At 28.3% G+C, this 21,443-nt stretch overlaps 2 protein-coding genes and 1 long non-coding RNA gene across 4 annotated transcripts; 2 read left to right on the top strand and 1 right to left on the bottom strand.

Moving 5' to 3' along the window:
* The first annotated feature begins 1,210 nt into the window (after nucleotides 1-1,210).
* On the top strand, nucleotides 1,211-3,574 carry LOC149519394 (protein RETARDED ROOT GROWTH, mitochondrial-like). 2 transcript variants are annotated; one of them, XR_016341295.1, is made up of 5 exons: nucleotides 1,211-1,851; nucleotides 2,031-2,142; nucleotides 2,561-2,711; nucleotides 2,806-2,886; nucleotides 3,098-3,574. XR_016341295.1 is itself a non-coding variant. In XM_089758887.1 (4 exons), the coding sequence occupies exons 1-4, from the start codon at nucleotides 1,748-1,750 to the stop codon at nucleotides 2,829-2,831; spliced, it is 393 nt and encodes a 130-aa protein (XP_089615013.1). In that variant the 5' UTR covers nucleotides 1,212-1,747; the 3' UTR covers nucleotides 2,832-3,074. The 2 variants fall into 2 exon arrangements, 1 of the variants encoding a protein (XP_089615013.1); XM_089758887.1 differs by lacking the exon at nucleotides 3,098-3,574 and having other exon boundaries at nucleotides 1,212-1,851; nucleotides 2,806-3,074.
* A 3,397-nt stretch (nucleotides 3,575-6,971) lies between these two features.
* LOC149519393 (protein RETARDED ROOT GROWTH, mitochondrial-like) lies at nucleotides 6,972-9,333 on the top strand. Its single transcript, XM_089758886.1, has 3 exons — nucleotides 6,972-7,391; nucleotides 7,572-7,680; nucleotides 8,152-9,333. The coding sequence occupies exons 1-3, from the start codon at nucleotides 7,087-7,089 to the stop codon at nucleotides 8,308-8,310; spliced, it is 573 nt and encodes a 190-aa protein (XP_089615012.1). The 5' UTR covers nucleotides 6,972-7,086; the 3' UTR covers nucleotides 8,311-9,333.
* A 4,386-nt stretch (nucleotides 9,334-13,719) lies between these two features.
* On the bottom strand, nucleotides 13,720-15,965 carry LOC149519392 (uncharacterized). Its single transcript, XR_016341294.1, has 2 exons — nucleotides 14,250-15,965; nucleotides 13,720-13,998 (listed from the first exon to the last, which is right to left on the bottom strand). It is a non-coding gene; the product is annotated as an uncharacterized LOC149519392 (long non-coding RNA).
* Nucleotides 15,966-21,443: the final 5,478 nt, after the last annotated feature.

The raw sequence follows: 21,443 nt of genomic DNA, 5'->3' as shown, positions 1-21,443 counted from the left end.
CATAATTTTTAAAAAGTTAAATTTATTTATGTATTAAAATAATTAATTCATGCATTTAATTTTAAAAATATGTTTAATTGATTTATTTTTTTATTTTTAAATTACAATTTTTTATATTAAAATTAATAATAAATTTGTTTTAATCCATTAGAATTTAATAAAAACATAAAAATGAAAGGTGAAGCAAATAAAATACTCATCTATTATATAGTGACAATATTAATATTAGGGTTTCAAACAAGATATTTAAAAATCTTTAAATTTGGCCATAAATATAATTATATGTTGATAAATGAAAAATGTGATGTACATATATATATATATATAAATTAATCATGTTTAAAATTATATATTTTATTGTAAATCGAGCGGTTGACCTGGTGGCAAGTGTCAAGCAACTGATTTTGCGTTAGAATGTTAGTATCCCATTGTGCTATATGCTTAGGGTAAGAAAAAAAAATTGAAAAAATTAAAAATCGATTGAAAATTTTTTTATTCAATTAAAATTAAAATGGGATATTAAATATATATATATATATAGTTTGAATTGAATATTGAAATGAGATGTGAAAAATAAAAAAAATAGAATTAAATTATATATTTTTATTAAATTTTATATATTTTTAAAATTTTATAAAATAAAAATAATTATTTTATATAAATATATTAAAATTTATTAAAAAATTTACTAAAATACTATATAAAAAATTTTAAAACCAATTTACCAAATTGAACCACTAAATAAAATCCAATTTGAATTAAATCGATTTAAAAAAAATTGATTTAGAATTTGAATTAAATTTAAAAATTTTATAATATTATATATTATTTAAAAAATTAAATTAAATTTTATCTGAACCGTTATTATCCTACATATACTAATGTCAGTGATCAAGCAAAATAACTCGAAATTCCAAATTATTGCCAATTAAGAAAAAATTAACAGATTCTTTTACTGCGATTAATATAGAAGTTAGAAGTAAAAGAGCCGCAACTTTGGTATTTACTTTGTTTTTTTTAATATATAAAATTTTTTTTATTTCAAGTGTTTAATTTTACAAATTCTGAATGGCAAAAGCTTGAAGAGAAAGAAAGGAGAAAGGAGAGAGAAAACCCCAAAGCAGCTGCTTTACTTCGCTTCAATCGCTTAACCAAAACACATTTTCATGGTAAATTCCTTGCCCTTCCTCTCCCTCCCAAAGCAGCCAAACCTCTTTTTTCTATCCCCTTCTTTTAGGCCCAGCTATTCATTTTCTTTTCAACATTTATCCGCTCTCCCATCTCAAGCTTCGCTTTTTACCAGCGATTCTGATAATGTGTCCCCTGAATTTAGAAGTTATTAACAGATTTTTTACTAAGATTAATATAGAAGTTAGAAGTAGAAGAGTTGTAACTTTGTTATATGGTATTTACTTTGTTTGTTTTTAATAGCAAGTGTTTAATTAATGGCAAAATCTTGGAGAAAAAGAAAAACCCAGAGAAAGTCCATAAATCAATCACGGGACAAAGATTTTGTACTTTACTTTGAAAAACTAAAATTAAAACCTTTCCTTGTTTTCCAGTGAATGGGTTCTCTTCAACCAATTGACCACAACACACTTTCCTTCTCATACCCCTTCTCGTCCCCCAAAAGCACCCAAGCCTCTTTTTCTATCCCTTTCTTTAAACCCAGCTCTTCGTTTTCTCTTCACAAGACATTTCTCCGCACTCCCATTTCAAGTTTCGGTTTATACCAGCGATTCTGATCATGAGTCTCCTGAATTTTCCCACCAAAATCATAGGTTTATTTCCCAAGAAAAAGGAGAGGAAATCGGCAAGATTCCCATCAAAGCTTTTTTTCCTTTGCACCAGGTTTCCCATCAAATTTGACGCTTGGGTGTTTTGTATATTGTATTTTTAGTTCAATGGTTATTCAAGATAATATTTTTTTGTAGCTTGTTTGACTTAATGCCTTTGCTCTTGTTCCATTTTGGTGTATTGCTTTATAATTGTTGGTGGGTTGGCTGTTCTCTGACTTATGGTTTTGGCAGTGTCGATTTGAAGAGTATGCAAGCTGAGAATTTGAGCAACATTGTACCTCCTTGTTCTTGTTCATCAAAATATATTTCCCTCAGATGTTGTGTTTCCCCTCCAGATATTACCGTAAGATGTTTAACAAACGATTTTTTTTTCTTTCTGCTTCAATTAAACTTATTCGTACGCACTTCTATTCCCACCGTTTAGCAATTTTCTGTTTAAAGGAGATTTTGCTTGGTGTCATTTTCTTGTCGTTGAGAAAATTATTGTTGTTGACCTATGATAAGAAGTTGATTATGATTGTTTCCTTTGCATACTCAGTTCATTCTTTGGGCGACCTTTATCTTTAGTGTCCTATACATCTTTCCTACCACTAGTATGTTGACCAAGTTGCATATGTGGTGATGTTCGTTAAGACTGTTATGAGTTGAGTAACATGTTAGGTTGAAGTGTTATTTTCGCGAGAAATCTGCCAAGTTTGCAAATAGGTTTTGGTATTGTTTGATTGGACAACATCTTTTCTCCAACACCTCTTTCGCTTTAGGCACTTGGAATGAAAGCCAAAGCCAGCTGCTGTCGTTACATGGTTATCTTTCAGTATGGGTCTGCTGTCTTGTTTAACATTGAGGACCAGAGCTACCTCGAAATAGTCCAGAGGCATGCTTCTGGATTGCTTATAGAAATGAGAAGAGATGGTAAATTCCTTAAGAGACTTTTCCTTTCATTTTAGGGGGAAGGGTGCATTTAGTCTCCTATATTATGTCGGTTCTGATATTTTTGTAAAAACAGGATTCCGCATACTTAATCGAGGATGAATCAAGACTAAAAACAAAGACCAATCCATAATCTCCGCTATTGATTTGAAATAAGGCAAGACCACCGAGAACATTTATGTGTTTGACACTCCTGTAAAATCTTTTTTTTTTTTTAATTTTGTAAAAGTTAATATCACCAGACAAAAAAAATATATTTTTAGCCAAAAGATGGTCATAATATAGTTAGAATACGTAGATACAACCTGTATTCGTGATACAACAATCCTCTGCCCCATTCCTTACTTTTTGATCTGATGCAAACACAGCATTTTGGCACGCAATTTTGAGGAGGAAAGGAGTTAATTCAACTCGGTTTGGAAGTGGAGGAAAGCAAATTGCAACTTGCATTTCTTATTAATTTTCTCAATACTGAGTACATTTGAATAATTGAACGCTAGATGTATGAGCTGGTTCTGTAAGCAAATGTCTAGCATCACCTGATATTTGTTGATTATTGCTTGGAGAGAAGCAAAATATGCTCAAATATATGAGTACCTTTGGGAGGAATATGAGGTAACACAAATTTTTACATTTCACATCTTTGGATTATTGGTTTAGAATAAAATTTTTACTAATATAACTTATATTAATTTTTGTAGATTGTCAATTGTCACTAGTCTATATGTCCTTTTATAATACACTTATCATAATTCTATTAATAATAAGCTTTTAATAACATGTAACTGTTAAACAATCAACTTAAAATTAATTGATAGATGTTGAATTTGAATATAAGATTATAGGAAGTTATATATTTATTGGATGTGAGATAATATTACTTAAAACTAATTGACAGATGTTCAACTTTAATATAAGATTACAAAAAATTATATATTTATTGAACGTGAGATAACATTACTTTAAGAGGTTTTCTTCACATGTAAGTAAAAATAAAAAAAACTTATCACGTGATAGATTTGAAAAAAATAATAATAATAAGTTTTGACTCTGATATAATATTAAGTATTTAATTTAAAATCAATTAACAATAAATAAAAATATTCAACTTCAATATAAAATTATATATTTATTATATGTAAAACATCGTCTCTTTAATAATAATCAAATATTTTATTCTTTAGGCTGACATTTTCAATCTAATAATCCCTTTTGAAATCTGTTTTCATTTATTTCAAAACCCCATCTCTGAAATCACTTCTTTTTCTAGCAAAACAAACCCTTCCCCCCCCCAATTATCTCACATTTCAGGTGCCCATCTCTGAAGTCACTTTTTTTTTTCTTACAATTCCGATCTTGTAAGAGGTTGACACTCTTTTTATTGCCCTTTTCTGTTTTACTGGCTCCTATTTTCTGATTCTAAGTCATTGAAGACTGACACTTTCTAATGGATTTGGACGAAAATTTATGGTCCATCGAATCCTAGCCCCACCGCGAAAACAAGTTGATCTATCCCCTTATGATTGGCAGCGTTCGGAAATGGGAGAGAAACATCATCCAAAAATGACCAAAGCTTATATCCCCATTTTCTTAGAAGGTTTCTGATTTGATTTTCTTTATTTTTTGAACATTTTATTTATAATTTTTTTATTATAATCATAATAAAAAATTATATAAAAATTCAGCATTTTAATATAAAATTTATATAAAATTTTAATAAATAACACATAATTTAAAATAATAATTAATTAATTACAATGTAATAATTATTAATGATATGCTTCTACTTCATAAAGTGGATTTGAATTCTAGTGAGCCTGCGGGTTTTTGTTTGACCGTGGAATATATTTGGGTAGCACCTTTTGATGTAATTGGAGGCTTATAACTGCACTTTCCCTATAGTTTCCAGTTAGAGAGGAAAAAGATCCAATATTTGACTGTTGGCCGATTAATTTTGGGGAAGTAGCTGACTTGTTATATTCAATGTTATTGTCGCCATTGCGTTGCATTTAAATAAATATTCTCACAACTTATTTTAATTTCACTATTATATTCTAATTTTATTATTACAATAATTAATCTAATAACTACTGTTATTTCGGTTGATGAATTTTTGGGCCTAATGGTGGAATTTTGGGTTAAAGGCACGAAATTTCCTTGTAACCTTTTTTTATTAAAAAAAATGAAAAAAAATAAAGAACTAAATCATCTGCTCTCTGTTTTGGTCAAGAAGCAGAAGCTCGGCTTGGAGCTGAGCAAAATTTGAAAGAAACGAACCAGAGAGAAATTATTAGATAGCATAATAATAATAATAAAAAAAAGAGAACCTGAAGCAGAATCAGCATTCCCCGAGTTTTTTCCTTGGAAATCAAATCCTTATTCATTTCTAGTTGACAGACACTTGAAACAGAGTACGCAAAAAACTGCAAATAAAGTTATTCTAACAGAGTACAAAAGAAACTGCAAATAAAGTAATTTCAAAAGTGTTACACTATGTTGAATCTGGAGGAATCCCTACTACATGCCGACTTCGTCTTGGTCGTGCTGGTGCCTGATTCCAGGTTCAATGTCCTCTGGGAAAGGAACTGAGTTTAAACCTTCGTTATTCTGGGTGCTGATCATCATGGAACAAGTGTGATCTAATTGAGGGGCACCAGAAAACCACCGGAAAACGTGTTTAAAAACATCAAAGAACATGGCATGCCAGGGAGAAAAGAAGACGATAAGTAAGTGGACGGCCCAGAAAAGCGAAGGTGGAAGCAAGAGAGAGGCTAGAAATGATGCAGTCAAGGCAATAGAGAAAGCTCCGGTGCGGAAGCGAATGTGAGTGAGGCTTATACGGAGTTGAACCGAGGTGAAGAGGAAGAGTAGAAGAAACATCAGGGCTAGAATTATAAAGGAACAAGACCTCGGATTTATTATCTGGCGAGTGGCGACTCACTTGCCATGCAATTACCATTAGGGAATCTAGTCGGGACAAAAAATACAGGCGAAGCTGTATCAGCGAAGAAGCCGAAAATTTTAAAAAGGAAAGAATACGATAGCAATTTTACTAACTAGTACAATGGCGTAAACACAAAAAAAAAAAAAAAAAAAACTTGGGCCGCCATGATCAAAAGGAAGAGTTGTGTTTGCTTTTAGATTTTATCTATTTATAGCCTCAGCATAACAACATCCCATAGCGTAATAATGAGCAAACATGGATTAACGGTACTGTATCCCCCTTGTATTGAATTTGATCTTCTTTTTGTTCTTAAGCCCTTTGAACAGGAATCAGGGACGGATTTACAGTGAGGCAGTATTGAGGCAGTGAGGGCAACTGGCCCATTGAAATCTTAAAATTTTTTTAAAATATATTATGATATTAGACAAAAATTTTACTCTCATTAAATTAACAAATGGAAAATATAAAAGGGAGAGATTTAAAAATATTATAAAGTAAAATATATTTTAGTAAACAAAAAAAGGACTCATTTCAAAATGAAATATTATTTGTAAATATTAATAAATTTTGGTTTATAAATAATTATTTCATATAAGTTTCACTATAATTAACTTAAGTCACAACATAATATTACTTTTTTCTCTTTTGTCCCCATATATCTATTTTTCTCTCTTTTCATTTGTGGATTTCATTTTTTTATTTATGTGAAATATTATTATATTATTGTAAAAGTGTCAAAGTCAAGCATACCATAATAAAATATTTGTAAAAAGGAACAAGAATGCACAAATTAATGTTAAACTAATTTTGTATAGTAAAATATAGATAATGGGTAAAATGGAACTACAACAAAAGACTCATGATATCAAAGTACTTTCTTCTCGTATTATTATTTTTTATATTGATAATGTGATAAGATATTTTTTTAATATTATTTAAAATTTTTAATAATATATATTTGATGTGAAATAATATTGTAGAGATGTAACCTAACAAACCTGTAAAGATGTAATCTAACAAAATCTAAAATTAAAAAAAAAATAGCATCAATTTTAAAATTAACACTAGTGGCAAGCGACTGATTTTGCATTATAATGTTAGCATAGCATTGTGCTTTATGCTGATGTCAGTGATCAGACGATATAACTCCAAATCCCAAATTATTGCCAATTAAGAAAAAATTAACAGATTTTTTTAATAAGATTAATATAGAAGTTAGGGGTAGAAGAGTTGTAACATTTGGTATTTACTTTATTTTTTTTAATGTAAAAATGCTGTTTTGGGTAAGTGTTTAATTAATGGCAAAATCTTGGAAAGAAAGGAAAACCCAGAGAAAGTCCATGAATCAATCGCAGGACGAAGATTTTGTCCTTTACTTTGAAAAACTAGAAATAAAACCTTTCCTTGTTTTCCATGGATAGATGGAGAGCAGCTGTATCGCTTCTCTTCAACCACTTGACCACAACATACTTTCTTTTTCATGCCCTTTCTCGTTCTCTCAAAGCACTCAAACCTCTTTTTCTATCCCTTTCTTTAAACCCAGCTCCTTGTTTTCTCTTCGCAAGGCATTTCTTCGCTCTCCCATCTCAAGTTTCGGTTTATACCAGCGATTCTGATCATGGGTCCCCTGAATTTTCTGACCAAAATCATGGGTTTGTTTCCCAAGAAGGAGGGGAAATAGGCAAGATTTCCGTCAAAGCTTATTTCCTTTGCACCAGGTTTCCCATCAAATTTGAAGCTTGGATGTTTTTGGATATTGTATTTTTAGTTCAATTTTTATTCAAGATAAGTTTTTTTGTAGCTTGATTGACTTAATGCCCTTGCTCTTGTTCTATTTTGGTGTATTGCTTTTTTGTTGTTGGTGGGTTGGCTTTTCCTCTGACTTGTGGTTTTGGCAGTGTCGATTTGAAGACTATGCAAGCTGAGAATGTGAGCAACATTATACCTCGTTCTCGTTCATCAAATTATATTGCCCTCAGATATTGTGATTCCCCTCCAGATATTACTGTAAGATGTTTAACAAACGATTTTGTTCTTTCTGCTTCTATTAAACTTATTCATACGCAGTTATATTCCCACCTTCTAGCAATTTTCTGTTTAAAGAAGATTTTGCTTGGTGTCATTTTCTTGATCGTTGAGAAACTTATTGTTGTTAACCTATGATAAAGAAGTTGATTATGATTGTTTCCTCAGCATCCTCAGTTCATTCTTTGGGCTACCTTTATCTTTAGTGTCCTATACATCTTTCCCACCACTGGTATATTAACCAAGTTGCATATATGGTGGTATTAGTTAAGACTGTTATGAGTTGAGTAACATGTTAGGTTGAAGTATTATTTTTGTGAGGAATCTGCCAAGTCTGCAAATAGCTTTTGGTATTGTTTGATTGGACAGCGTCTTTTCTCCAACACGTGTTTGGCTTTAGGCACTTGAATGAAAGACAAAGCCAGCTGCTGTAGTTACATGGTTGTTTTTCAGTATGGGTCTGCTGTCTTGTTTATCATTGAGGAACATGAAGTTGAGAGCTACCTCGAAATAGTCCAGAGGTATGCTTCTGGATTGCTTAAGGAAATGAGAAGAGATGGTAAATTCCTTAAGTATATTTTCCTTTCATTTTGGGGGGAAGGGTGCATTTAGTCTCCTATATTTTGTCGGTTCTGATATTTTTGTAAAAACCGGATTCCGCATACTTAATTGAGGATGAATCAAGACTAAAAACAAAGACCAATCCATACTCTCGACTATTGATTGAAATAAAGCAAGACCACCGAGAACATCTACGTATTTGACTATGATGAAGTACAAATATTCACCCAAAATTAGAAACTTGCAAAGAAAACTGCGGTCATAATTGAAGCTTACAAACCCAAGATGGCCCAATAGGCTAAGATAATTAGACAAAACGACAGGATGGTGAAACCCAGAAAGCATTTTGCGGAAATTGAAAAAGCCCGGGCACTGTTAAGGTTTTCCAGAGCTACAGCTACCATGTTACAACGATGCCGCTGCAATCTAGGAAAACTAATTAGCTCATGCTCCATTTGGTTGCAAAACAACAGCAAAAAACTTGGAACTCAAACGAACCAGAGTACCATCTCCAACTCCAACCCTCGAATAGACACAAAACTACCCAACTTACCCAATATTATTCAGCAACCCGAACACGAAATTGAGCAAACATATGATAAATTGCACAAGAATTTCAAATTCGATGTAAAGAAAAGCTCAGAAAAGAGTCGTTTATAGAGGTAAGAAGAGAGGGATTCAAGATAAGGACCGTTGAAGAGGGTGAGGAGCTTCGAAAAGGTTGTTGATGGTAAGAGGCAAGAGTAACAGAGACCCTTAAATTCCCGGATATCGCCATTTTGGAGTCAGCTCGAGTTGCCCTTTCTCTAACACGGAAAAGTTAAAGCTCTTTTGCCTTCTGGAGGGTCGGTGTTTTGTATTTCAGGAGGCTTGGGAACAACAAAGTACCGAATCCCGTGGCAATTTCTATAGGGAAATGTTGCTTTAAGAACGGTGTCGTTTTTCACTTTGATTTATTGCTTTTTCTTTTTATTTGTTGTTTTCTGATTTGATTTTCTTTATTTTTTTAGTATTTCACTTATAATTTTTTTATTATGATTGTTATTTCTTTGATTACAATCATAACAAAAAATTATATAGGATTCATCACTTATGATATAAATTATATATAAAATTTTAATAAATAATAAATAATTTTAAATTATGATTGATTAATTATAATGTAATAATTATAAATGATATACTTTTAACTTTTTAAAAAGGAATTTTAAAATATATTTTTTATGTATTTTGTTTGTAATTTGAATTCTAGTGAAGCGGTCAGATTTTTGTTAAACTGTGAGAAATATTTGGGTAGCACGTATTGATGTAATTGGAGGCTCAAAACTGCATTTTTCCTCCACTTTCCAATTAGAAAGGAAAAGATCTAGTAGTTTATTGATAGCCGATTCTCTTTGGAAAAGTAGCTTATTGTTATATTCATTATCTTAAATAAATATTTTTACAAACTAATTATAATTTTACTAATACAATAATTAATATGACTTGCTATTGTAATTATCAATTTTACTCAAACCAATCTCACTATCATTCAACCGTACAATTATTCGCTTTACGTGTCGCCTGGTTAACCACAGGCCAAAGCTAGTTGCCTATTGGTTCTTGTATTTTTCGGTCTAATGGTGCGATTTTGGGTTGAAGGCACAAAATTTCCTTGTAACCTTTTTTTCTTTCTTTTTTTTTTAAATGCTAAATCAGCTGCTCTGTGTTTTCGGCCAAGAAGCAAAAGTTGGGCTCGGAGCCTAACTGAACAAAATTTAAAAGAAACGAATCAAAGAGAAATCACCAGATAACATAATTTTAAAAAAATAATAAAAAGAGAACCAGAAGCACAATCAGCGTTCCCGAAGCTTTTTCCTAGGAAACCAAAATCACTAATCATTTCTATTTGACAGAAAAAACTGAAAAACTGCAAATAAAGTAAATCGAACAGAGTACGCAATAAACTGCAAATAAAGCAATTTCTAAAGTGTTAACACTATGTTCAATCAAGAGGAATCCCTAGACATGCCGACTTCGTCTTGGTCGTGCTGGTGCCTGATTCCAAGTTCAATGTCCTCTTGAAGTGGAACTGAGTTTGAACCTTCGTCATTCCGGGTGATGATCATGATGGAATAAGTGGGAACTAATTGAAGAGCACCACAAAACCACCGGAAAAAGTGTTTAAAAATATCAAAGAACATGGCATGCCAGGGAGAAGAGAAGACTATAAGTAAATGGACAGCAAAGAAGAGCGAAGGTGGAAAGAAGAGTGAGGCTAGAAATGATGCGGTCAAGGCAATAGAGAAAGATCCGGTGCGGAAGCGAATGGGACTGAAGGTTGTAGGGAGTTCAACCGAGGTGAAGAGGAGAAGTAGAAGAAACATCATGGCTAGAATTACGAATCCCAGCTGCAAAATTGAAAATTGTTGGACGAAGAATGAGGAAATCACGAGGCTCCAGTTCAAGGGGCTTAAGAACAAAAAGAAGATCAAATTCGATATAGGGGGTATACAGTATCGCAAATCCATTTTTTCTCTTTAGCCTCTTCCTCCAATGGTTCCTGCCATTGGAACTATATAGACTACATAAAAGACCATGGCAACTTGTCACGTAATAGTTGACACGCAACCTAATTTTTAGAAAGTTAAATTTATTTATGTAGTAAAATAATTAATTCATGCATTTAATTTTAAAAATACGTTTAATGGATTTAAATTTTTTTTATTTTTAGATTACAATTTTTATATTAAAATTAATGATAAAATTTTTATTTATTTTGATCCATTAGAATTTAATAAAAACATTAAAATGAAAGGTGAAGCAAATAAAATACTCATCCATCTTATAGTGACAATATTAATATTAGGGTTTAAAACAAGATATTTTAAAATCTTTAAATTTGGCCATAAATATAATTTTTTGTTGATAAATGAAAAATGTTATGTGTATATATATAAATTAATCATGTTTAAAATTATATATTTTATTGCATAAAATAAATATTAATTTTATTTTTTATTTGTTAAAAAATATATATTTTCACTTTAAACTATCTTTAATTTGTAATAAAAATAAATAACAAAAACAAAAATCAAACCATTTTTACTCAATTTATAAATTTGAAGACTATTCTAATGTAGATGTAATAATCGCATGAGAAAATATTTCATTGTAATATTTTATTAAATATATTTTGTTAAAAATTAAATTTAAATTTAATACATTTTTTCTTATAATTAAGTGTAAAAGGTACTTTCATGCTTATATAATAATATGAATTAATATATATGATTCAATAAAATTGTTTCTAATTAAGGTTTGACCAAAATATGATATAATGATATAATATTAAAATAATAAAAAAATCAATGTAAGATGATTAATTAAAATTTTAACAAAATTTATATATAAATTTAATAAAAATAAAATAATATATTTTTTATAATTTATATAAATTATAAAAATATAATTTTTATATAAAATATCATATAAATACATAAATTATTAATGTTTTACCTTTACGAATTGCCAAAGTCGGTTGAGTAGCTAGGTGTACACAAGATGTCTATCCTCATGGGCAGGTCATAGAATAAAATGACGCTTAATGGTCCCCCTTTAAACGGTTTTATATGCCAAGGACTCCACCATTTCGTTGATGGTTCAACCCGGGACTTATTGTCAAAACGTAAAGACTTCTATAATCAACTTTTGTAATTGGCCTTTTTCTTTTGTCATAGCTGTGTATAGAATGGTATCAGAGTTGTGTAAAGAATGGTATCAAGCCTAGAGGAAAGAAGGTTTTAATGATTATTGAAAAAAAAAAATGGAATCATCAAAAGAGGAAAGAAGGTTTTAATGATTATTGAAAAAAAGAAATGGAATCAAAAGAGGAAAGAAGTTTTTAATAAGGAAAAATGAAATCACCAAAGAGAAAAGAAGTTTTTAATAAAGAAAAATGGAATCACAAAGAGAAAAGAAAAGAATGTTACATCAACCCATATTTTTGACCCGACGACCAAAACAAAGGAAGCTACCAAGTCTCCTAATAGTTGGTGTCAGTACAGGACAAGGGAGAGAAGATAAATTAAAAAAAAGTCTAAAAGTGGAAAAATGAAAGGTTATTAATTCAACAGTTAAGGATAAAATGGAATTTAAAATTCAATATAGGAGGAGGAAGACAGGACCGCAAATCCACCTTTGCACGTTATACAATACTGCAAATTCAATATACAGACAAAATTAGCTTTTTAATTAGAGCCATGCATGGAATTTTGTTATTATTTTTTATAATTTAAAATTTTATTTATTAACCTTAATTTTTTATATTACTTTAATAAAAGAATATGTAAATTTTTATTGATTTATTATATATAATCATATATTCATAAATATTAAGATACAACTAAATAAGAGTTTATACATAACGTAATACTTTTTTAAAATCAAAGCTTTTGTAAAATTTCAAAGAATTACAAAAATCTTTTTTTTCATAAAAATTTATGTTTTCAATTCATTTACTAAATAATAAAATTTGTATTACTCATTATTTCTTATTTGATAAAAAAACAAAGTTCAATTTTAAATAATTAAGATTTTTATTATTGGTTTATATGTTTTTTCCATTGTTAGGCATGTTGTTATCTATATTTTTAGATTCATCACGTGATGTTATTCTACGCTCTATTATATTCTTAATTATGATTAGATATTTATAACGTTACTTTTAATAAAATTTTACTTTAGCTTATTAAAATAAAAATAATCAAGATTAATAATTGTTTATACATTGATATGAATATAAAAAATATACATCATTTGATTAAATTGTGAAAGACATTTATATGAAGAAAATATTTTTAAATTATTAAATCTTGTAAAGCTAAACCAAAAATAAAACATAAAATAATAATAATAATAATAAGAATATATTTGATTGAATCACAAAGCATAATTATTAATTTGATAATAATCATTTGCTTTTTATTAGTTCTTATTTTGTTTACACGTATACTCTAATATACATTGTTGTTTTTTATTAGAACATAAATCAAGTATACAAATTGAGAATTATATACAATTTAAGTCTCTTGTACTTATGTATAGTAAATATTCAATTTAAGTAAATATATATATATATATATATAAAGAACATATGAACCGATTTTTTTTTTAGAATAAATAAATCTCAATGTATAGTGCAAATAAAATCAAATAATAGTTTTAATTGAAGAAACAAACAAATAGAGGAAAAAAATTAAAAAAATTTGACTATAAAACAACTAATGATCCAAACATCGAAATAGTCCAGAGGCATGCTTCTGGATTGATTGCGGACATGAGAAGAGATGGTAAATTCCTCGAGTGTCTTTCTCTTTCAGTTTGGGGTGGGGGCTACATTTAGTCGCCTATATTATGTGGGTTCTGATTTTTTTGTAAAAGCAGGATTCCGCGTACTTAATCAAGGATGAATCAAGACTAAAAACAAAAAAGCAATCCATAATCTCGAGTATTGATTGAAATAAGGCAAGACCACCAAGAACATCTATGTATTTGACTATGATGAAGTACAAATATTCACCTAGTAACTTGCAAAAGCAAACTGATGGAAGCTTACAAACACAAGATGGCCCAATGGGCTAAGATAATTAGACGAAACGACAGGATGGTGAAGCCCAGAAAACATTTTGCCGAAATTGAAAAAGCCTGAGCACTGTAAAGGTTTTCCGGGGCTGCAGCTGCCACGTTACAAGGATGCCACTGCAAACTAGGAAAACCAATTAGCTAATGCTTCATTTAAAAAACTTGGAATCCAAACGAATCAGAATAACATCTCCAACTCTAACCCTCCAAGGCTCAAACAGACACTGAATTACCCAACTTACCCAATGTTATTCGGCAACCAAACACAGAATTGAGCAAATATATGGTAAATTTCGAATTAAATGTACAGAAAGGTTAACAAATGAGTCGTTTATAGAGACAAGAAGCGAGGGGTTGAAGATAAGGACCTTTGAAGAGGAAGTGGGGCTTCGAAAAGGTTGTTGATGGTATGAAGCGAGAGTAGCAATGACCCTTACATTCCCGGATATCGACATTCTGGAGTCAGTTGGAATTGCCCTTTCTCTAGCAGGGAAAACTGTAGGCTCTTTGGTTCACCGAAGGTTCAGACCCTGTTGTACTTGAGGCGGCTTGGGTTGGGGAACAACACCGTACCGAATCACCGAGCAATTCCCACGGAGAAATGCTGCGTTAAGAACGGTGTCGTTTTACACTTTTGTTTATTGTTTTCCCATTTTATTTGGCCTTTCGTTGTCTTTGATTTCCTTTACCTTTTTGTTCCCACTCTACATCAAGCAGACCAGGGTGGGCCAAGGCTAGTTTTGTCAATATTTAAGGGCATTTTTAAGTACGATTGAGCCTAATGGTGAGCTGTTGGGTTTCAGGCCCAAAAATTCCTTGTAAACATTTTTTCTTTTTTCTAAAAAAATTAAATAATCGGCACGTGATTTGACCTAGAGCTGGATGTTGTCATCAAACTGAACAAAATTTGAAGGAAACGAATTAGACAGATGCATACAAAAAAGAGAATTTATTAGATTACAGAATTAAAAAAAAAAAAAAAAACCAAACGAGGAGAAAGTGAAACAGAGATCAGGTCTTGTTGCCAGAAACATCGAAAAGCAGAGTAAGCAACAAACAGCTAAATAAAGTAATTCTTAAAGCCTTATTCCATGTTGTATCTAGAGGAGTCCCTCTCACTCAGACTGAGAACTAGTGCATGGGGAGTTCGGGCAGGTCGTGCTCATGCATGAATCCAAGTTCGACGTCCTCTTGAGAAGGAACTGGGTTAGAACCTTCGTCATTCTGGGTGCTGAGCGTGAAGGAAAAAGTGGGAACAAATTGAAGGGCACCAGAAAACCACTGGAAAACGTGTTTAAAAATATTAAAGAACATGGCATGCCAGGGAGAAAAGAAGACTATAAGTAAATGGACGGGCCAGAAAATCGAAGGTGGAAAGAAGAGTGAGGCTAGAAATGATCCGGTCAAGGCAATAGAGAAAGCTCCGGTGCGGAAGCGAAAGCGATTGAGGTTTATAGGGAGTTCAACGGAGGTGAAGAGGAAGAGTAGAAGAAACATCGTGGCTAGAATTACGAATCCCAGCTCCAAAATGGAAAATTTTTGGACAAAGAACGAGGAAACCAGGAGGTTTGGGTTCAAAGGGCTTAAGAACAAAAAGAAGAGCAAATTCAATATTGGAGGGATACAATACGTCAAATCAATGTTTGCTTGTTATGCCCCAGTGGGAACTTTAGGATTTATATAGACAAAATCCAAGCATAACGCCAAAAGCTATCAGTACACCAAACGTGAAAACAGAGTGATTCCGGTTTAAAATTCCGGTTCAAAGGGGTTAAGAACAAAGCACAAATGATGAGGAAACCGGGTGGTTCCGGTTCAATTGAGGGAGCGATCTAGGGTGGGGGCACTAAAATCTTGAAGCATAAGTATTTTTATTAGTAAAAGATCTCAAATATAAATGATTCTTATATTTTATCCCATTAAAACTTTAAAATAACAAGTAGGATTACTATAAATAAATTTAATTTTAATTTTTTGTTTTATATCTCCTCTAAATATAAAAAAAATAAAGTTTGAATCTTTTATAATATTAAAATGCATATCAATGCATTAACAAACTAAAAAAAAAAGTAAAAGAATAAGTTAACAATTCAAAATATAAATATAAAATTTATCTCTTTATTATATTATTGATTTTGTTATAATGACTTTTTAATATGTTTCAAAACATGTTATATTATGTTTAATCCAACTTATTTAATAAAATTGTTAATTATGTGATATTATATAATCTATTTAATAAATATATTTGTATATATACTTAAATCTTTAATTTGTTTATTCAATTATTATATTTATATTTACGTATATAAGTGTTAATATTCTTTCCTAATGTAACGCAATTAAATTAAGTAAATGTGATTTTTTAGATTTTATTTTTATATAAAAATAATTTTTTAATATTTTATATATATTTTAAATATTTTTATTATTTTAAATTTTTATAAATTTTGACATTATATTTTAATGAAAATCATTTTAAGTTACAATAGTTTGTAATAAATATTATCAAATAATTTATCTCCGCCGAATATAAATTTTAGATCCGTCCATAGTTAAGAAAAAAAAATCAAATTCAATATAGGAGGAGGGATACAGTCCCAAATCCACCTTTGCTCGTTATAAAGTACCGCAAATTCAGTATATAGACAAAACTAGCTTTTTAATTGGTGCCACGCATGGAATTTTTTTATTATTTTTCATAATTTAAAATTTTATTTATTAACCTTAATTTCTTATATTACTTTAATAAAAGAATATGTAAATTTGTATTGATTTGTTATATATAATCATACATTCATAAATATTATGATACAACTAAATAAGAGTTTATACATAATATAATACTCTTTGAAAATCAAAGCTTTTGTAAAATTTCAAAGAATTGTAAAAATCTTTTCTTTTTCATAAAAAATAGTTTTTTCAATTCATTTACTAAATAATAAAAAAATTGCTACTCATTATTTTTTATTTGATCAAAAAAGCAAATTTTAGGTTTAAATAATTAAGATTTTTATTGTTAGTTTATAATTTTTTTGGAGTGTTAGGCATGTTGTTATCTATACTTTTAGATTCCTTATGTGATGTTGGTTCTTTGCTCTATTATACTCTTAATTGTGGTTTGATATTTATAACGTTACTTTTAATAAAATTTAATTTTGACTTATTAAAATGAAAATAATCAAGATTAATAATTGTTTATATGTTGATATGAATATATAAAAAAATATATCATTTGATTAAATTGTGAAAAACATTTATATTAGCAAAATATTCTTAAATTATTAAATCTTATAAAACTAAACCAAAAGTAAAACATCAGATAATAATAACAATAATAATAATATATTTGATTGCATTACAAAGCATAATTATTAATTTGCTCATAATCATTTACTTTTTATTAGTTTTTATTTTTTTTTACACATATACTTTAATATACATAGTTGTTTTTTATTAGAACATAAACCAAATATACAAATTGAAAATTATATATAATTTAAGTCTATTGTATTTATGTATACCAAATATCCAATTTAACTAAATATATCTATAAGAACATACAAACCGATTTTTTTAGAATAAATAAAATTTAAATGTATATATCATATAGTGCAAATAAAACCAAATAATAGGTTTAATTGAAGAAACAAACAAATAGAGGGAAAAAAAAAAGAATATATAAAAAAAGTAATGAGCCATATATATTACCTAGTTAAAACCAAGTCAAATGTGTGCTTAATTTGATATTTAAATTTCATTCCGTCATCTACTTTGATCTTTTATATAAATATTATTACTTAACTGTTAACAAGTTATGAATATTTAATAAAATGTCGACATGTGTAAAAAAGTTCAATAAATGACACATAATCAATTATCAAGTTAGTATTAAAAGAAATTTTCAAAAAAAATTTAAAAATAAAATGACACTTAACGATCCATTCAAATAGTTTTATAAGTTGATGACTCTATTTTAAGCTTAGCATTAGTGGTTAGTAATGATTGTCTTATAAGGTTATTAATATTGTACTAGATAATAATTTTTTAAAAATGTTATATGTCAGTATCAGTTATTTAAATATTTCAAATATTTTGGTTTAGTATAAATTTATTTATAAATATACATGAATTTGTACAAAATAATAATATTAATAATCTATAAAATAAATATATAATATCTTCAAAATCAAATAAATAAGTTTGAAAATATAAAAATAATATTATTAAGTTATTATAGTATTTTTAAATAATTAATCTAATATATAATATTTAAATGAGATTTTTTTTATGTAAAAAATTATTAAATAAAAATAAAAAGAGGAATAAAAAAATTTAACTTTGGTTCCATTATCACAAAAGGGCCCCAAAAATGGCTTGGCGTGTCGTAAGGCTACAGCCTGGGGGCTTGGATGGGATAGACCCGCAAAGGGCTTGGAAGTTGGATGCCATAGACCCCACAAACCGTGTTATTTTGTTGACGGTAAAGTAGGGTTCGAGGTTGCAGAAACATTTGAAAGATATGCTCTATCCGAAGATATGGAGAAACAAAAATAATGATAACATATATAAATAGAATTTATATCTTAAAACATGGGATTTTAAACATTCATTAAAATAATATCACTTCATAATTTATTAAAAATATTTAATTAATGTCATAAATATTTAGTTCTTGGTCTACTTTTTATTTTTTCCTTATATATGAAATAAATTGTTAGAATTATCCACAAGTTTATACATTTTTTTTTGTTAAAGTAAAATTCAGAGGTAAATAAATTATTCAGTCTCTTAGGTTAGGACAAAATATGTCGTACTTAACAGTTTAAGATAAGTAATTGTAAGTTGTGCATTCGAGATAACCCTAACAAATAATCATCGACATGACTCAAACCTAATATTTTTTCGTCAAAGAGAACAATCTTAACCGATTGGACTAATAACTTGTTTTTAATATTTGAATTATTGGTTTAAGATAAATTTTTTTATTAGAGTAATTAAAATTAATTTTTAATGTTTCTTGATTGTTACTAGCCTATGTCTCGATTATATTGCATTTTTCATAATTCTGCTAAGAATAAGCTTCTAATAGCACATAGGCACACTTACACTAAGAAATTTTTTTTTTAAATAAAAAAGAATAAAAGTTGAACTCAACTCTATTAAGAGTTAAATAATGCTAAATGCACCAATGGGTTTTGGTCACTGGACTCAACCCCATATTTTAACATTAGTTAGCTCACTTTAATGTTGACTAATATATCTAAAAATCAATAATAATTAACTTAAAAAGCAAAGGCTAAAATGAAAAAGAAAACCCTAAAAATGCTCTTAAACATGATTGAAGATTTATATAAAAAAAATTGTTAAAGATTTTGCTAATGTTAAGGGTGCATTTTAAAGCCATTATATTTAGGTAATGTATTCCACCATTGCATTATAATTTATTAAATTAATAGTATTAATTATTATATTTAATATAAAAATATCATTATAAATAAAAATTTAACTAACCTTAAAAGATATCGTAAAAAAATCATTAACAAAACCTAACTTTTAAAAGTGCTTTTTCATTAAAAAAAAAAATCTTAATTGCTCCCAAATACGAAAATTGTTAAACAAAGTAAATAGAGCGGTCGATTAGGGGGCAAGTGGCAAGCAACTGATTTTGCGTTATAATGTTAGTATCCCTTTGTGCTATATGCTTAGGGTAAGAAAAAAAAATTTGAAAAAAATTCAAAATCGATTGAAAATTTTGTTATTTGATTTAAATTAAGATTGAATATTATATATATATATATTAAATTTGTATTGAATTTTGAATTGAGACATGAAAAATAAAAAAGAATTGAATTAAATTATATATTTTTATAAGTTTTTATATATTTTTTAAATTTTATAAAATAAAATAATTATTTTATATAAATAATTTAAATATATTAAAAAAATTTATTAAAATAATATATAAAAATTTTTAAATTTAAATTTAAAAATTAATTAACCAAATTGAATCAAATAAATAAAATTTAGTTTGGAATAAATCGATTTAAAAATAATTGATTTTGAGTTAAATTAAATTTTAAAAATTCATAATATTTATATTATTAAAAAAAATTAAATAAAATTTGATCTAAACTGTTATCATTCTTATATATATTAATGCCAGAGATCAACAATATAACTCCAAATTCCAAATTATTGTCAATTAAGAAAAAATTAACAGATTCTTTTACTAAGATTAATATAGAAGTTGGAAGCAAAAGAGCTGTAACTTTGGTATTTACTTTGTTTTTTTTAATATATAAATTTATTTTTTTCAAGTATTTAATTATACAAATTCTGAATAGCAAAAGCTTGAAGGGAAAGAAAGGAGAAAGGAGGGAGAAAACCCCAAAGAAAGTCCATGAATCAGGGCAAAGATTGTGTACTCTACATTGAAAAACTAAAAATAAAACCGTTTTTATTTTCTAGCGAATGGGGTAGAAGGAGAGCAGCTGCTTTACTTCTCTTCAACCACTTAACCAAAACACACTTTCCTCGTAAATTCCTTGCCCTTCCTCTCCCTCCCAAAGCACCCAAACCTCTTTTTTCTATCCCCTTCTTTAAGCCCAGCTCTTCGTTTTCTCTTCAACATTTGTCCGCTCTCCCATCTCAAGTATCGCTTTATACCAGAGATTATGATCAGTAGGGGTAAATATTTTTAGTTAATTTAAAATTTTTTTCATTGAAATATAAATTAATTTTAAAAATTACAAATAAAATTAACACATATAATACTTTTTGTAAATGAAAAAAAAATGTTTTGCAATATAAATAATATTTGCATAATTAATTATACGAATTTTTATGAATATAGCCTAAACACTATTTAGATAAATTATTTATCATAATAGGTACACAAATATATAGATATATTAATTTAATAAAATTTTACTTACAAAATTCTTAAAAATAAATATAATATGTGAAAAAATGAAATAAAAATTAACATGTCTAATTTTATTATTTACTTTTAATATGTTTAATTTTATCATTTACTTTTAATAAACAAATATATTTGATTTTTATTCATTTTACTATGAAAAATAAAAAATTATTCTTTTCTCACATACAATAAAAAAAAAATGAAGATGATTATTTATCTTATTTCTTCATTTTTTTTGTTGTTTTTTTATGTTAAAAAGTGGTTAAATCATTTAAGTAGTATAAGCTCTATATTTCATTATCTCTATAAAATCAGCTTGCTTCAATTTAAATAAATTATTGTGAAAAATAAAAAGTTCAACAATTTCAAACCCTCTAAAAGTAATTTATTTTATTTTTTACAAACCTGAAAATATATATAAGTATATATATTATAATGATATTGCTTAGCACTCAAAGTGTTAATGTTCAATTATTAGATAAACAATAAAAATTTTCATGTGTGAACCTTAATTTAGTTGAGGCAAATAAATAGTCAAAATTAACACTATTGGTTCGAGTGATAAATAGCTCATTTTTTTTTAAATAAAATTTTGGTTTCAAGTTTTATGAATAAAGAAAATATATTTGAGAGAGCT

The sequence above is a fragment of the Durio zibethinus genome, chromosome 4, assembly GCF_047325235.1.
Source record: "Durio zibethinus cultivar Kanyao isolate XHJ-2024 chromosome 4, ASM4732523v1, whole genome shotgun sequence".
In the NCBI taxonomy this organism is placed as follows: domain Eukaryota; kingdom Viridiplantae; phylum Streptophyta; class Magnoliopsida; order Malvales; family Malvaceae; genus Durio; species Durio zibethinus.
This window is presented reverse-complemented; position numbering and strand designations above follow the sequence as displayed.

What these genes read in the sequence shown, in the direction of transcription:
- LOC149519393 (XM_089758886.1), top strand. Translation starts at nt 7,087, where the DNA reads ATGGATAGATGGAGAGCAGCTGTATCGCTTCTCTTCAACCACTTGACC. An exon ending in GCTTATTTCCTTTGCACCAG is followed by an intron (nt 7,392 to 7,571) that starts GTTTCCCATCAA and finishes TGGTTTTGGCAG; the next exon opens with TGTCGATTTGAAGACTATGC. An exon ending in ATTCCCCTCCAGATATTACT is followed by an intron (nt 7,681 to 8,151) that starts GTAAGATGTTTA and finishes GTTGTTTTTCAG; the next exon opens with TATGGGTCTGCTGTCTTGTT.
- LOC149519394 (XM_089758887.1), top strand. Translation starts at nt 1,748, where the DNA reads ATGAGTCTCCTGAATTTTCCCACCAAAATCATAGGTTTATTTCCCAAG. An exon ending in TTTCCCCTCCAGATATTACC is followed by an intron (nt 2,143 to 2,560) that starts GTAAGATGTTTA and finishes CTTTCGCTTTAG; the next exon opens with GCACTTGGAATGAAAGCCAA. An exon ending in TATAGAAATGAGAAGAGATG is followed by an intron (nt 2,712 to 2,805) that starts GTAAATTCCTTA and finishes TTGTAAAAACAG; the next exon opens with GATTCCGCATACTTAATCGA.